The sequence below is a fragment of the Medicago sativa genome, chromosome 1 (assembly GCF_051527215.1).
Source record: "Medicago sativa cultivar Bolivia chromosome 1, Bolivia_mono, whole genome shotgun sequence".
Taxonomy (NCBI): Eukaryota; Viridiplantae; Streptophyta; class Magnoliopsida; order Fabales; family Fabaceae; genus Medicago; species Medicago sativa.
The window spans coordinates 74,143,830-74,160,795 of record NC_140749.1 but is presented as its reverse complement, the minus strand read 5'-3'; the positions used below and the strand labels follow the sequence as shown (position 1 = coordinate 74,160,795).

At 33.8% G+C, this 16,966-nt stretch overlaps 2 protein-coding genes across 3 annotated transcripts; both read right to left on the bottom strand.

The window, feature by feature from the left end:
- Nucleotides 1-774: 774 nt before the first annotated feature.
- Nucleotides 775-6,582, bottom strand: RECQI1 (RECQ helicase l1). Its single transcript, XM_085735583.1, has 10 exons — nucleotides 6,392-6,582; nucleotides 6,014-6,312; nucleotides 4,991-5,251; nucleotides 4,556-4,719; nucleotides 4,290-4,386; nucleotides 4,140-4,183; nucleotides 2,767-2,881; nucleotides 2,311-2,664; nucleotides 1,472-1,696; nucleotides 775-1,267 (listed from the first exon to the last, which is right to left on the bottom strand). Exons 1-10 carry the CDS (start codon nucleotides 6,540-6,542, stop codon nucleotides 1,157-1,159), a joined length of 1,821 nt encoding a protein of 606 aa, XP_085591709.1. The 5' UTR covers nucleotides 6,543-6,582; the 3' UTR covers nucleotides 775-1,156.
- A 1,588-nt stretch (nucleotides 6,583-8,170) lies between these two features.
- LOC146957309 (Polynucleotidyl transferase, ribonuclease H-like superfamily protein) lies at nucleotides 8,171-16,764 on the bottom strand. 2 transcript variants are annotated; one of them, XM_085735716.1, is made up of 11 exons: nucleotides 16,674-16,764; nucleotides 16,129-16,263; nucleotides 14,372-15,059; nucleotides 14,137-14,221; nucleotides 12,931-13,018; nucleotides 12,429-12,613; nucleotides 11,529-11,661; nucleotides 10,641-10,777; nucleotides 10,424-10,498; nucleotides 9,705-9,791; nucleotides 8,171-9,460 (listed from the first exon to the last, which is right to left on the bottom strand). In XM_085735716.1, the coding sequence occupies exons 2-11, from the start codon at nucleotides 16,259-16,261 to the stop codon at nucleotides 9,410-9,412; spliced, it is 1,662 nt and encodes a 553-aa protein (XP_085591842.1). In that variant the 5' UTR covers nucleotides 16,262-16,263; nucleotides 16,674-16,764; the 3' UTR covers nucleotides 8,171-9,409. The 2 variants fall into 2 exon arrangements, with proteins under 2 accessions (XP_085591842.1, XP_085591853.1); XM_085735727.1 differs by having other exon boundaries at nucleotides 9,185-9,460; nucleotides 16,407-16,764.
- Nucleotides 16,765-16,966: the final 202 nt, after the last annotated feature.

The following is a 16,966-nucleotide window of genomic DNA, read 5'->3' as shown; positions in this document are numbered from 1 at the left end:
AACCAATGCAATTGTTAATTAGTGTAATTTTTGAATATTTTTACAAATATACCCTCGTAAAAAGTTGTGAAGCATTAAATACACTCACTAATATTAAAAACAAAAACGTTAAATAAGGAGTAGAAAAGTTTTTTAAACAATACTAGACCTTAAAACTTGAGATATTTTCTTATAATTAGGACCAATTTTTTTTATTAAAAAATTTCTTATATATAAGACAGGAGTAAATGAAAAGGATCCTAGCTCGTTTTTTCAAAATTTTGTATCTTTATCTGCTCCAAATAAAAAAAATGGAGAAAGTCGTAAATGAAGAGGATCCCAACTCCTATACACACTCATATACACACTCATATTCAATCAATAGTACGAACTATTAAAACTGGACCCAGGAAGAAGTTTTATGGAACTGACATTAATAGAGCCATTAATAGGAAACATTTATGAGGAATCATGCTCTTTGAAATTCACATTGGGTTATTAAATTCACATTGAGTTATTAGAGGTCAATGAGTTGAATCCAAATATGGTAGTATATGATAGAACACTATGGTGTCACTTGATCCATGTATCCGACCCCACTAAGTGTGATAAGGCTTTGATTGTTGTTGTTGTTGTACAATTCCACTATTACTAAAAAAAACGTGTTCCTACTTCCTACGTTTGCATCCCATATTAACCAAGAAAACGTTTTATTTTCTTAGTACTGGTTCCTGTACTTGAAGGACCTATAGAAGGAAAAAGTGTTGACTTCAAAGAGGAAGATGCCCATACCAATGCGGCCAAGAAATACTATAGCATTCTGTGCTTGACACTTGCTTTCATTCAATGTTTTGGTACAAATTACAAAATCTAGGATGATCAATTTTTACTTTTGTATACTCTGCGGTGGAATAATTCTAGTGCCTCAAAATTAGATCTGAAAAATAATGTATAATCTAGAGAGCTATTCTAACTTTTCAACAGGTACACCATAAAGACAACACAAAAAGGTCCATTGAGATGTTTGGAACCACGTCAGGAATGCTGTCACCGCATGATAGGATTGAAGCTACTAATTGGAGCTTCACATTGGATGTGCGTCTTTAATTACTTGTAAACGCCAAAGCAAACACGTGTTGAATGTGCTAGAGCACATCAGACTTGAAACTGCAGCGATTCATGATGCAGTCTTGAGACAGTTATCACAAGGGCTAGAGCCGTATTTGCAGTTCTTTCTATCGAAAGATTCTCCAAAGTGTTCAAGTAGTGTTTGTCTCCGGCATTCATCCTAAACATTCAAACCAGATAAAATGGGTGAAAAATTGATAGACGAATAATTATATGAATCCAAATGGTCAACTTGTACTTGACTTTTATCCCATTTTCAATGGTAATAAACTTACTATATGTGTGTGTGTGTGTGTGAGAGAGAGAGAGAGAGAGAGAGAGAGAGAGAGAGAGCAGATGTTGAAATTTAAGGGAGCTTGCTTACCTTTAATTCACAGTACTGTTGCATCTTTTTGGCTTGAACCATTGCTGTCTTAAAACTTTCCTTTTTATATCCTTGGCCGTTTCTTATCATGCATACAACTCTACTAAAATCCTTCTTCTGGTATAGAGCAATGCAAACTGCTGGAAGATTGTCTCTTCCAGCCCTTCCTGATTCTTGATAATAGCTTTCAATTGATTTTGACATTGTATTGTGGATGACAAATCGCTGAAAACACATAACAAGAAAAAGTATAATTTGAATTTTGAGCAACAAAGAACCGTAAAATTCATCACTAAAAATTTGTAGAGCATTTAAACACATTGCATGTGGTTATATTTGCTTTAGCAAAACATTCAAATGCTGAATTAACGGGCATATGCTATATTAATATATTTAATTTCATTATGCAAATTGTACTATTGTGCTTATATTATATAGATTTTGCATTTATACTTGAGGAAGATCAACAAGAAAAATTCTGCAAAATTGCAAAGGATCATTTGTATCTTAAATTTAGCTATGTCCACCATAAGTAGAAAGGCTTGGAGATGACTTCTTAATTCCTTGTATACATGTTCTTTATAAATGCTGAGCTAGAAAAATGCTACACGAGGGTTGGTCTTTTTATCATTTTGTAGGTCATCAGACTGGTAGTCGGTGATTATGCAACAAATCACCAATAGACCATTCAGCTTGTTTATTAACTATCAGGCTACGGGATAATTTACAAAGAAGGGCATAATTTCTTTCATAGTGTGGCATTCCTGAACGAAGTCAATCATAAAATAGTGAATGATAACAACGTCATCATAGTAAAGTAGAAAAGTATCTCAACTTACAACATCAGCTTTGTCTATCCCCATTCCAAAAGCAATAGTTGCACATACAATATGAACCTCTCCATCGTGCCATTTCTTTTGAACAGCAACTCTCTGGCGGGCAGCCAAGCCAGCATGGTAATATGCTGCCTTTATTTTACATTTCTCATTCAAAAATTTCGATACGTCGACACATTCACTTTTTGAAAGGCAGTATACAATGCCACACTGACTCTTGAAACGATCCATTAGTAGCTGTCCAAGCTGCTTTAGTGGTTCCTTTGTCTTAACAATCACTTCATACTTCAAATTTGGTCTGTCAAAGCTTCTTTCAAGAACAATTGCATGTGGAATTCTTAGAGCATTTAAGATGTCCTGAAACAAATCCAATTTAAGGCAAAGAAAAAGGGTCAGAAAGCTATATATACTTAACAACGTAGCTGTCCATATATAATAGCAATTTACTGTTCTAATTACCTCACGAACTGGGTGAGTTGCAGTGGCGGTCAATGCCATGACAGGAACACGTGGAAAGTTTTGCTTAAGAGATCCTAATCCCCGATAATCAGGCCGGAAATCATGTCCCCATTGGCTGAAAAACGTGGTTTTTAATTTAAAAGTCATGAATCTGTTTTTGACAATAAAAATCACATAGCTTTAACAATCTCCATCCTAAACGGGTTCAAATCCTAGTGGAGTCACCCACATCGAGAGAGGCTGACAACCAACGAAAATCTTGCTCAACCAGCCGAACCAGGGATCAGTCCCACAGTGGCTCCAGAGGGCCGAAGCTGTTGGGACACCATTGTGGACCCACTAGAGTGTCAGGCTCTAATTACGTTGGGTTCCAAAAATAAAATCTCCATTCCCGACTGTTGAGGTATGCCTTTACTACTTGGTACTTTAACATATGTTTGTAGACCTTTGTAGTAACACTATAATATTTTATGGCTAAACTACTCCTGTGGTCCCTTAACCTAATTTTAGGTAACAATTTAGTTTTTTATCTTTTTCTTACGTCATTTTGGTCTTTAACCCATGTTTGGATATGGATTTCAAGCTTCAAACCTATGGTTTTCTTTTCCTGTGAGCTGGTCTTAAATATGATATGGCCCGAAAAATTTCTACGATTTGAAGCTTGTAAATCTATATGCAAACATGAGAGAAAGACCAATATGACGGGAAGTAAAAAAAAGCACCACATCGTTATCTGAAATTAAGTTAAGGGACCACAGAAGTAATTTTGCCTATTTTCATCAATCCAAATCACGGTTCTTGTAATAAAGTCAGAGAAACTTCCTAAAGAAGAAAATGTTTTATATTCAGGTCACAATTTAATATCTCAAAGCAGTCAAGAACTGTATCAGCCAGTACCAGTACAGAGACAAGACATAATACAGACTTCTGGCTTATGTATGACATACCAACTACTTCAAAGAGGCCACATGTCAGAACTCAAAATCAAGAAACAAATCCTTACTGTTTCACATTCGAACCACCCTTTCACATGCAGTTCTTTATATTTCTTTTTTTATTTATTTAATATCCATTCAGTTCAAAAAGTTATGAAATTTAGGAAGGCCATACCTTTAATTTTAAGATATCACTATATCCAGAGTTCAATTCAAAATGACATTTATGAACCATGATACTTCATTAGTAATTAAAATTTTGGAGCTTGTTTGTATTGTTTGATCAGTCATGAGACAACATATCAGAGGCACATGGGAAGAGCTACTTCAAGAAGGTTTCATTACTAGCAAAGTTATGTCTCAGAATTTCATTCAATTGCACTCATTGATGATAGAAAAATAATCACTGCAACTGTATATGAAAAGCACAATGCATACCTAACACAGTGTGCCTCATCAACAACAAAACCTGCAAGTTGTCCCTGAGAGTTAAGAGGGAGCACCAACCAAATATGCACATGAGATCTTTATAATCTAGTGCTCTGTGACGCAGTTTCATGAAATGTATTCAAATCAATAAAAACTTACCTTCTGATGCATGCATTTTAGAATCCCAATAAATGATTGGTTTCCGGCAATTCTCTCAGGTGTCACATACAAAAGCTTGCACGAAGGCTTGTCTTTTCTGTATACAAGCAAGAAAAGTACAGTGAGAAAATATTAAACACTAAAGCAATTGTTACCTGAAAGGTTTTTTTTTTAAATGATACTAATACTAATAGGCTATTTTCGTGGGAAAGTTATAGGACAGACAGATCATGATACACAAGAATAGACAAGGAAGTGAATCTCGCCTTAGCTCTTGGAGAACAGCTGCGGCTTGGGAAGCATTTTGTTGAGAATTTAAAAAAGTAGCAGGTATTCCAAACTTGAGGTTAAGTGTTATTATCTGATCCTGAATGAGTGAAAGTAAGGGAGATACAACTACTGTAACTCCGGGTTGAAGGGTTGCTGGAAGCTGCAAGCACAAAATAAAATTAACAGGTTCAAAAGCATATTATAAGATTATAGATAACTATTGTTTCACCAATACTGTTTGATACAAAGAAAAGCTGTGAACTAGACAATCGTTTGAAACAATATACAACTTTAGCATTTTTTAGCAGGTGCATGCTAGTTGCTTCAAAACAATATAATCATCATTGGTATTACTATTAAGTGGTTAGAAGAATATGTCTTACAAAGAAACGTGCAAAAAGAAAAATCAGGGTTTAAGAGAAAGCAATGACCTGATAGCAAAGAGATTTGCCACCACCAGTGGGCATAAGAATAAAACTATCTTGTTTTGCCAAAGCTGCTTTACATGCTTGATGCTGCAGTGGTCGAAGTGTCTTATTACCAAAGATAACAACATTTCCCAATTCAATATCATCTAGCGCCTTCAATTCTTCATAACTGAGAGTACTATTTCTGCCTTTTGCAGCAAAGGAGGATTTTATTTTTCTGGAAGTTGATGAAACCAAGCCCTGAGTGATGCCACTTCTACCATTCTATAACACACTATTTCAGTATAATCTTACTTTGTCATTTTAGTCACAATGTCACATTGATACCAGAAAATCTGGCCAATGCAAATAGATTAAACAAAAAATATGTTGAGAATAGTCCTGAAAGTTTTTTCACAAGTTATTATTGCCATCCAAATATGCTTACATCCATTTTATATTCTTCCCTATCTTATCTTGAATTTCATAGATTCCAGTTAGTTTAATCTCTGTGCATGGTTTTGAATGAACCTGACATATAAGCATTAGAATACAATGCAGATCCATACTAATTTTTCATCCATAGCCCGTTTCGGTAAACAGCTTAATTAAGCGCTTATACCATAAACACTGATGGTATAAGTGTTTATGTATATTCCATTTCTATAACAAAAGGTAAAATAATGTCAAACAGTTTTCATATAAGCTATAAATTGTTTCCATAAGCTATACCTAGAAAGCTCACAAGTCACAAGTGCTTATGTCAATGGATAAACTTAAATAAGTAATTTAAACAAGCAAAATGAGCCATTTATGTTTCCTCACTTAAGGAAGCACAATTATAACTTTGTTCCAATCTTTCTAGCACCAACGCTTCTGATCGAAGGTGTATCAGGCGTCCGATACTGATACATGTGATTGTATTCAATTATGTCATTTTCTTAAATTACTACCTACCAGTGTTAGTGCTTCGTAGATTCTTATTCACAAATATTTGAAACTGGGAATAAAACTGATAATGACGATAAAACAAAATTGATATAGTACCACTGAGTTTGTAGGATGTTGAACCCTTGAAACATCAAAGTTAGTATCCTCCTCATCGTCACTAGAACCCAACTCCACAAACTTGTTCCGTTGTTTCTTAGGCGAATCGTCAATAATATCAATGAAGCATTTAGAACCATCACCGCGCGTGTCAAGCACGTGATTCAAAGTTCCAACAGCTTGCGATTCCATTTCGTGTACATCTTCCCATTCCTCCGTGTCTTGCGCCGACTCCCCCAATACCGCAAGAAAATCATCGCCGCAGTGTTCAACAGTGATAAAATCACGACCATCATCACCTTGAATAATAATAATCGCTTAATTAATTAATCGATTAATTGAGTGAAAATGAAAGTGAAATGGTTAGTGATTGCGTACCGTAGAGAGAGACGAGACGGTCAAAACATTGGTTTGCGGCGAGTTCGTCGAATCCGAGATCGAGAGCTAAACTGATTAATCGAACTTTTTCTAATTCCAAATCGTGTTGTTGTTGCTTCTTCTTCTTCCTGCTACTGTTTCCCACTTCCATTCCCGCGCTACTTTATTTTTTTTCTTCCAATTCAATTTTCAATCTTGCGCTTTCTTTCTCGCGTTTATATTTCGTTGAACCGTTATCTTTTTTTAACCTATCGGTTTTTAGGGGAAAAAGTTTGGTAATTCCAACTGAAACTAAGTGAAATTTGATCAAATTTTTTTTATATTAAAATCCAACTAATGTTTTCCTGAACAATTTGTTTTAAAGATAACTCGTTAACCATTTGAGTACAATCACCTAGCTATAAAATTTGATATCCTTTGTACCAAAAAAAAAAATTGATATCCTCGTATATTGAAAATTATTATATCTTCATATTAAATATTAGATAATTTATATTTTAGAGGAAATAACTATATTTTTTTTAAAAAAACTATAAAAAATTATTATTAATTGTTGCTACCACAGTTTATATAGTATCTCTACTTTTTTTTTTTGTCAAGTAACCTAGTGGCTAGAATTCACCTTTTTCAAGGTGAATAAGTGGGGTGTCCGGGAATCGAACTCCGGCCCCTGCATATAATAATGCATGTCACTGCCAACTGAGTTATGCTCACGGGGACAGTATCTCTACTTTATTACAATCCTTTTACTTATGCATATTTTTCTTGTATTTTATTTTGGTCAAATAGTTTATTGGTTAGATTCTCAAACTATAAATGCGAAGAACTGAATAATTCAGAGTTTAAATCGTAACTTTCTTAAAATAAACAATTATAAATAACTTAAAATTTTCATTGAAAGCTTTGGAGCTAAATGTTTACAACTTTTTTTGAACAAACTAAATGTTTACAACTTAAATTAAACTTTCAAGCATTAATAGATAACACCAAAGTCCTACTTTTAGATTTTTGATGTCGTTCAGTTCCGGCACAAAACATAGAATGAGACAAGATATTTAGATACTCCTCAATCATCCAATACACACCGCTATCTTGATGCATTGATAACTAATTTATTTAAATTCTATATTATCGGACATATATTTTTGTATATTTTAAGTTAGCGTGTGGTGCGAATCCAATAAATATTAGTTCGTTAATTGTTTACCACTGAAAAAAAACGTCTTCAAAATAAGATAGTCAAAGTAAGAAAAGAGAAACGGTGAAGTTCTCTTAATTGATTTTGAAATAATTTACGAAAAAAGAAACAATTTTCATGGGTTCATTGTATTTTACAATCTCTGCTCTCACGAGAAGAAAATGAGGAGAATTGTACAATCTTAATTTAGGATTCCACTTGATTTGTTTCCACTCATACACGCCCCTTCTTTTTTTAACTTTCTACAAACTATCCAACATTTCCATTTTCCAAGATTACTTTTGTCACTTAAAATAATTGTGCTTCTCTTTCTCACTTTTTATCCAAACGAACAAACAAAATAATAATGAGAAAAGAGAATTCTTCCGTCAAAACAAACAACACAACAAATTTAATTAATTGCCATGTTTCTCGGTTTTTTCTCTCTTCTACTTTCTTCTCACAATGAGACATCGTTGTTCCAAACCATAGGTTGACACTAAAAACATTTTCACCTTAACATGGTCGTTAACCATGCCTATATGTACATTAACACATACAGACAGACAACATATTGATTAAAATGTCGGTAAGACGAACAATAGAAAAAGGATCTGATCTTAGAAAATATAATTTCAAATAAATATACAATCCTTATATACATGTCCTGCACGAAAAAGAAGACATGCAAAATATACTAAGCTTTTGAAGCAACATAAATGAAAATCAATAGAAAGCCATGAACCGATGATGAACTAAGTTTTCATTACAACCCTATACTATATTATGTGCAAGATAAAATGGACACATTACATCCCACACATTAAGCTAGGTGACGATCTTCTTGCATGCGATTTTGAAACGGTGAAATCCTTTTTGGAGAGAAGACTTGAGCTTACCTTGAGCTGCATAAAGCTTGTATGTGGCCACTCTACGTTTTCTCTTCAAATCCTTATCGTTCCACCGCGGCAATTTTGGAAGCGGATTGGTCACGATCCCTACACGATTACGCGGAGGAGACGGTTCATAATTAGAATAACGAGCAGAGGTATTGTCCCTGCTCCTTGCTACACATATTTCCTTCTCATGTAAGGTTCGCGCACGCCCGTGTGGATTATACAAACCTGCAGCTCCATATAATGATCGAGGTTGCTGGTGTCTAATAACTTCCATCTATTTGATTTGATCTAATACCCAGTTTCTCAAATCTTAAATCTTTGATATTTGATTATATATGCCTCTCTTTTCTCTCCCTTTATCTTCCTTTCAATGTTATTTCAGTTAGATAGAGAGAAAGTAAGAGAGAGGGCATTGAAAGATGAAACTAAAGGATTATGTAACGCTTGCAACTATATTTTATATGCATTTTTACTTATTATTTTTGGTAAAGATGGAAGGAGAGGTTAGAGGTGATTGTTGGAAATTGCCATCCGTTGCTACAATAAGAGTGGGAGAATGTCTGAATTTAGCAAGGCTCATCATTCTCATTTACGTTTTACAGTAATATTTATTTTGGGATTCAATCTAACCTAATAGCAGCTATAAATATAGCATGTCCAAATTGTCATATTTTAAATAGTAGACATTTTGTCATAAAAAACTGGCCCTATGAGAAATAGAAAATCAAAGATAGTATTCAATGAAATCTGATGGACGGAAAATATTTACATTTCAGCAATAGATTATTGTTTTTCTATTTGAAAGTTTCCATCAAACACGTAAATCAATTCAAATAATTACATGTCAGTTGAGGATCAATTTCTTCCTGGTCTCAATCCCGAAAGTATACTTTCAAACACGTGTGGTTCTTCGGAACGTAGGGTGGGAAAAGAAGTTCTCCTTCAAGTTTTGGTACGTTTCTTCGACTTCTTGGTGGTTTCTGTGTGGGATTCCTGGAAGGCAGTTTAAACAGTAAAAATAATTGAGTAATTAAGCATACAAAATGAGGATATTCTAATGCATGGCAAAAGTAAATGTTCACTAAGGATTTAATGTTAATCCCAGGGAAAAAAATGGTTAAACTACTAAAAACAAACATAAAAGAAAGTAACAATTTAGAGAAATAAAATTTGCAACAATGAAAAAGTGGTGGCTGGCTGATTAGTTGACTAGGAGTGTAAGAGTATTGTTACTCACGATGCAAGACTTCCACTCATCTCCTTGATCAGGAAGTTGGCGGAATATGTGAACAAGTACAACAGCATCCAGGGCAGCATATTCAAGCTGTACATATAGAAACATGTTAGATTATTGAATGAGATGGTTCAAATGGATTGTATTATACATATACTGAAAAGCTCCTTTACAATTTAAGGAAGTTAAATGAATTTACAATGTAAACCTTTTACACTTCACATTAGTATTCAATCATCTTTTATCATAGATATTTGTATAAGTATTTCAGAAAATAATACTAAAACGTAGTATCGAAGTGAAACATAATAAGATGTCTATGTAAAATTTTGTTATTGTGCATAGTTATTAAACTAAAAAAAACCCGGCTTAGTATCACACTTGGAATTTCAGGTGACTTGTTATGTGAAACTTGTATATATTTATCACTCTCTTCATGATTCAAGAATATCAATGAATGTTAATACGACTTCAACTGCTTAGTGCTTAAGAATGGAAGAATAAACTCCAAAATTTACGACAAAGAAGATCCATTCCTCACCCTCCACCCCAACATAAATATATCAATGAAACAATGAGTATGAATTGAAAGATGCAGAAACTAGGATTTTTACAGACAGAAACCTAAAGGCCCCAAAGCAAATGTTGAAATAGTATTGTCAGAGAAGTTTTATGAAGACAGTATTTTTAATAGCAAACAAAAAAAAAAGAGGATAAATTACTTGATTTGGAGTTAAAGGCCGTTGCTCCCAATCGCTATTTCGTCTTGTCTTGTTTAAACCAGCACCCAGTACTTTCTGATTTACCAATAAACACACGAATTTTGTCAAAATATGATAACACAGAAAAAGGAGGGCTTTGATCATCACCCATCCACAAATATCAGATCAACAGAAACTGAGATATGAAATACGGAATGTACATTCATAGATATAGTACCTCTGCAAGCTTAGCCAAACCACCCCGAGGATCTTTAAAAACTTTCTGGATGTCTAGCAACCTTTTATAGTTCTTGAAACATTCCAGCTCTTCATATGAATGAGCAAGTTGCTTTATATCACACTGGAAATTATACCCTGAAATACATGCCATAGAACAGCAATGGTTACTAATGTTTTTTTGTGACCCAGAATACACTTCCAACGTATATGTGAGAGACTAAGTTCTCACGTCATGTCAAATGGTTACCGATACCCTGAAAATAAAACCAAGGATTAACTCAGGATTATATGTTTAAGGGACTCAAATCCTGTCTGCTCAGACCAATACATATGCTTAAGGGATACGGGTTTGATACTGTCTGATACATGCCTAGCGGGTTATTAATTCAGACTTAAAAAGTTACAAAACAACACCAAGTGTTTTATCTGTATTAGCAAGGGATGGTTATAATAATGCATACTGATAGGGTAACTGCTGATGCAGTTACTGAACACAAAACAAGTGGTTCAGAGAAGTAGGACAGTTATTTAGTATGCAGTTACAAGCAGTTTATTTCTAAGTATTATAAATAAGGCCATAATTAGACTTAAGAATTAGGAAGGCAGAGATGCATTGTTAGCACTCTGAAGGAGCATTTGCTTTGGGATTACAGAGGGATTAATCTTCTGTGATATTTTCTATATATTCAATAGTACAATTTCTTCTTTTCTAATTCCGGGTTCCTATCACGTACGGTACAAGATACATGTTATCGAATCCCATCAAAAATAGCATTCTTATTCAGGTAAATATAGCCATCCCTCAAAAGTTAGGTTCATGCATTGTTCACCAAAAGTATTTTTCGCTGGTATATCCATGAGACTAATGAATTTAAAATTTTCATACCAAGTTTTAGAATCCCAGGTGACAGCAAAATGCGGGTCAGACAGCTGTCGAGTCTTTCAGGCACCTCTCTGTGTAACTTTATCAGATCAAATACAAAGGCCTTCTTTTCAGAAGCAATTTGCATGATAGAAACCTGAAACATATAAATTTGAGGAGAAAAGGAATAACAGGAGAATCAAGAGTTCAGTTTTTCATTAGAAACATGCATGGCTCGAAAGGCTAAAACCCAGACATAAATTCATACACTTTAATTAAGCAGAGAAGAAATCCAAAGCCCATATACTACAAGAATGAAAAATATCGGTGTCCAAGACGTATACCAGTATGTTTTTGATACTTTCCGATACGTACCCAGAAAATATTATATTATTCTTTTATTTTGAAAGTTTGTTCAATCCAATTCTCTCTTAGATACGGATTCTAGGCTAAGGATAGGACTATCACCTCTCTCCCCCGTTGTCACAACTTTGTTGTTCTCCTTGGTGGGGAGGAAGAAAAAAGGATCAAGAACAAAGCTCTGGTTAACATTTTTAGGTTGTGCAGAATTTTGATAAGTTTTTGTTACCAAGATAATTGTGCGCACGCATGTGAGTAACTTTTGATAAGTGTGTGTGCATTTAAGTTTATACATGGATACATGTGCGCACACATGTGAGTATGGATGTGTTGTGCATGTGTACATGCAAGATTGTGTGTGTGTGTGTGTGTGTGTGGTGCTGCACAGTGCACACACACGTGTCTAGTGTGTGTGTCTTCGTGTGTGAGTATTTATGTGTCTAGACTGTTTTCTATCTTAATTCTTTTAGAAATTGGTATCCCCATCTTACTCATATTGAATTATGTATCAAGGCTTTTTAGATGAAGCAGCATTAATCTATTAAAAAGATTGATGTAATTTACCTTGTTTGGCTTGCTCCCTTTTACATAATTAGGCTTCCACTCACAATCAAGACCTATGACTTTAGAATCCTCAATCTGACATGTTGCATCAAGCAAGCCTTCAACTTCGTCAACCCAAATAATGTCTTCAACCATAAGTTCCTCAAGATGTAAATAATTTCCTTGCGGGATACTTGTTTCAAGCACTACATGACAAAAGCAGTACTGTGATCATCATCTGAGAATGAAGTTACAGAGAACAGACACACTACATAACAATTAAGTAGACAAAGCAAACGGTAACAACATCAATGCATGCAAGCTGCTAAAAGTGCAATATTAAACAAGAGTGTATTCTTCAAGATACAGGAGCAAAAAAGGAAAATGACCGAAAAGAAACATAGCTTTTGAGGCAAAAAACGAATAAGCAACCAACAATCTTAATGAAACAAAATATGTGTTCATTAGACTATAATCTTTTCTTTCTTTATGAATTTTTGTTGGTCAATAGAAACTGCCTTACCTTTAATGTCCAAAAATCTGTCTAGGGAGTACCGATCACACAGTTCATCAACTTTTTCCATGTAACCAGCTTCCATGGCCAAATAAACCTTGAACACATAAAATTATTAGATCATAGCATACATATTTTAAAATTTCACCATAGCTATCAGGGCTAAGAATCTGACAAGAAAAAATTAATAATTACAGATTCGGAAAATCAGCAAAAAATTATCTACTTAATTGTATGTTCTACTATGGATAATGCACAAGTTTTTGCTCAGATGTAATCTCCTAATTTTTTATTGTTATTGTTAGAATATATAAGATATCTAATTTTTTATTGTTATTGTTAGAATATATGATATCTCATAAGATTAGTTTCTAATCGAAGAGTGTCGCAATGTTAGTTTTCATATTACTTAGTTATAAGTTGTTATTATGATTTGTTTCACTATTCAGTTAGAATTAGGAGCCTTCTATCCCAATAAATAGGGGTTAGTGCTTAACCTTTTTGTATTATCAAATCACCAATCATAGTCATATTTACTTGTATTCTTTCTATTCTCTCTTTATTAAAAACCCATAACTTCAGCATGGTTTCAAAGTAGTATATCATCTTCCGTGACCAGCCCAACACTATTTTGTGCCATGTTCCCGACTCTTTGGGATTATACAACCTAATATTAGCATTCAGATTTTGTTGTATATCCCCTAAGCAATTCAAAGTGTACCAAGTGCATAAGTTTAAAGTTAGAGGTTGATAAGAAACAACCGCGCATCCTAGGATGCACTGGAATCTGACACAGCCCGTATCACCCACTGAATATGAAGAAAATAGTAACACATGTGGATGAAATGTTTGTTCTGGTTTTGATATAGAATAAATAGACAGATTAAAAACTAAAAATTTAACAAGGATTAAATTTTGGCTAAACTAGAGGGGAAGAACAAGATGTTAAGTGTCATTTATAAACAACAAAATAAAGAAATCAAAATGTCAGATCATGTGAGCACTAATAAAATGGTAGTAGTGCTCACTACAAACTGTAAAGGACATGGTTAAAAAAAAAAGTTTTTCTATTTCATACAGTCTCCACGGGATACATACACCTATGCAACATAGGATGCACATTATGACATAGTAATGCAGTCATTACGCAAAAAAAAAAAAAAAAATATATATATATATATATATATATATATATATATATATTAAGCTACCAACCAAATATTCCATAAGCTGTCTGTCATTGTTTATTCTAGCCTCTGCAACGTCCCAACATCCCTTTTCTGCTAAGCTCTTTAGTGAGCTGCAAAATCAATCAGGTAATCTTATAAATAAGAACTAAAAAATTAATAGGTGAGGTGGAGTCAGATTTAAGATGCTGTGATCAAAATCAAACGGCACTAGGAAAAAATGAGAGAAAAAATTCCGAATGTTAAAAGTATGAATCAATCACCTTTCTTTACACCTCTTGTACACGTCTGGAAAATCCTGCTTTAGATTATTTTTCGTTATAATCTGGTAGGCATCCTTTAGCATGTTTCTCTGAATGAACTCCTCAATAAGTATGGACAACATAGGCTTCCCCATAAATGTTGCCCATTTCTCTGCTGCTTTAAATTGATTACTCTTTATCATATCAAGTAGAAAAGATTGGCCATAGTGGGAAATTGAGAAATGCTCTATTAAAGTGGCAGCTATCATGTACAACTGCGATTTCACCAATTCAAAAGTATACTGCTCAATCAATTCTTGTGCCTTGCCGCAACTTAAATAATCTTTTTCTTTATTTTGGCACAGGGCTTTCTCAACATTTGGTAGTTTTACATCAAAAGTCTCCAGTATTTTCATGACTATCATTTCGTCATGCTTGATCTGGCCCCTAATAATATTAACAAGTAGATAGGCAGCCGAGTTTTTTGCATCCAAGGAGTCTTCTGTAATGGTTGGTTTTGACTTTTTCAGGAAGCGGCGAAAAGAAGATATAACCAAATGAGTAAATCCTTGACTTTGATTGTCAAACAGAGGAGACACATACAGGCACTGAACAATAAAAGTTTCTGGTCCAGGTTTTGGATCATTATGGAGCACAAGACATAGTTGTTCCTGAAGTGCTCGGAATTTCACTGTCGCCTTACAATTGCCTATGCAATGGAAAAAAGAGTAAGAAACAGGATGTATATTGGTGACACAGAAGTACCACATGAAAACTGATGAACAACCCTCAATTTCAATCACAACAAAGAATTTTGCTAAATGTCTTTATCGAAAAATAGCTTCCTAACTTTATCAAAAACTCCTTCATTAGAGCAGGAAATAAATTAAATTATAAAGAATTTTCAATTTCAAGTTTCTCAAACAATCATTTTCCTGCTGTTTTACCTATCAATATCATTTTCAGCCAGTTTTTGGACCTTAAGAAGTGACTATTGATTTTAGAATCACTTTTCTAACTGAAAGAAAACAGCGAAAAAGTGCATAACCGGAAATGAAAGAGGATATAGCACATGTAACATCCCGTATTTTGATCCAAAATATTACTTAGATTATTTACTTCTGTACGAAAATTCGTATATTTTTTGTAATCGCATTTTCTCTGAAGAAGTTAATATCTTTAAGTAATATCTTGGATCAAAATTCGAGATGTTACAACACACATGTAACAAACAGCATTAAGATAATGTATTTCTAAAAAATGAAATGTTCACTTAAGAAAATCTAGCTTTAATAATAATAAGTGCTTCAATCTTCCATTCAATCCACTATCTAAGCTTTCAAAGTAAGCAATGATCAATCAATCATTGATTATAAGAGCACTTGAGATAAGCCTCCAGAACTAGTATTAGATGTCATAGGTTCAACATGTCAACAATGAACATAGAGAAACACAAACCACGTGTTTCAAGACATTAAAGACCGATGTCTATCAGTCTGATTGGATGATATCGACTTGAAGAAAAACTATGAAGTACAAATACTCCTCGGATTAGGCGTGTCTCAGTGTCAGACATGTATCGTGTTAGACACCAACGATTACATTGAATTACGTCATTTTTTAAATTATTGTCGGTGTCGACGTGTTTGTGTTCGTGTCTGACTCAAGGCTTCATAGAAGAAAAATAAATTTTCTGAATAATTTAGTTGAGACATTTCAACAAACAATTAGTACTCAACATCTTATCATATTGCAAATTAAAGAGAAGAAATCCATACCATAATAATAACATTCTTTCAGCATAAACATAAACACCACAGGAGAGACATTTGATAAATCGTAAAAGGTATGTTTGCATAACGTCCATCTCTCTTTGTTATCTACCTCTGCAACATTCTCCTCCAAACCCATTGCTGCAAAAAAAAAAAAAAAATCAGAACACTAATACTACAATAGTTAACAGTTGAAATTTTAAAATTCAGTTAAGAACAGTTTCATAATTCCATTAACTTGAAATATTAAAAATTAATATTACTTTTGAAGAGAATGTTCTTACACTGTTTGATCTGAATTTGAAACAATAAACTCAGTGGTTTAGACTTTTGAGAAAAACAATACCTTATACTTCACCTTTTTAGAGATAGGTTCAAAAAAGAGTTTGAAAATCTACATGTATATAAAATAAAGAAAAGAAGAAAAAAGTACGATGTCTTCTTTGGTTACTTTTCCCTTTTCTCTTTTTTGAATAAGACAGGGAACAGATATTTGAGGAAAATAATAACAGAAGAATAAGAATGGGAGAGAAAAATACAGAAGAACTTACTTCTCAACAATTCTTTCTGATGATTTGTGAAGTGTAGGGTTTATCTGTCTTCTCTGAAATGAATATGAATTTTGTGCGTGATACTTGCCTTGCTAACGAAATGGCACACGTAGTATATATGTATATGCGTCCCTGTCGGCCTCAAAATTTGATTATGAGTTTTATGAAAAATATAGTATTTTTGATCATCATTTTCGCATGCTTCAAGAGCCAAGTGGAAATGAAATACTAAAGGGTAGTGTTAACTTGTGCCCTCAGGGCACATGTTAAGAATTTAAAAATGGAATTAAATA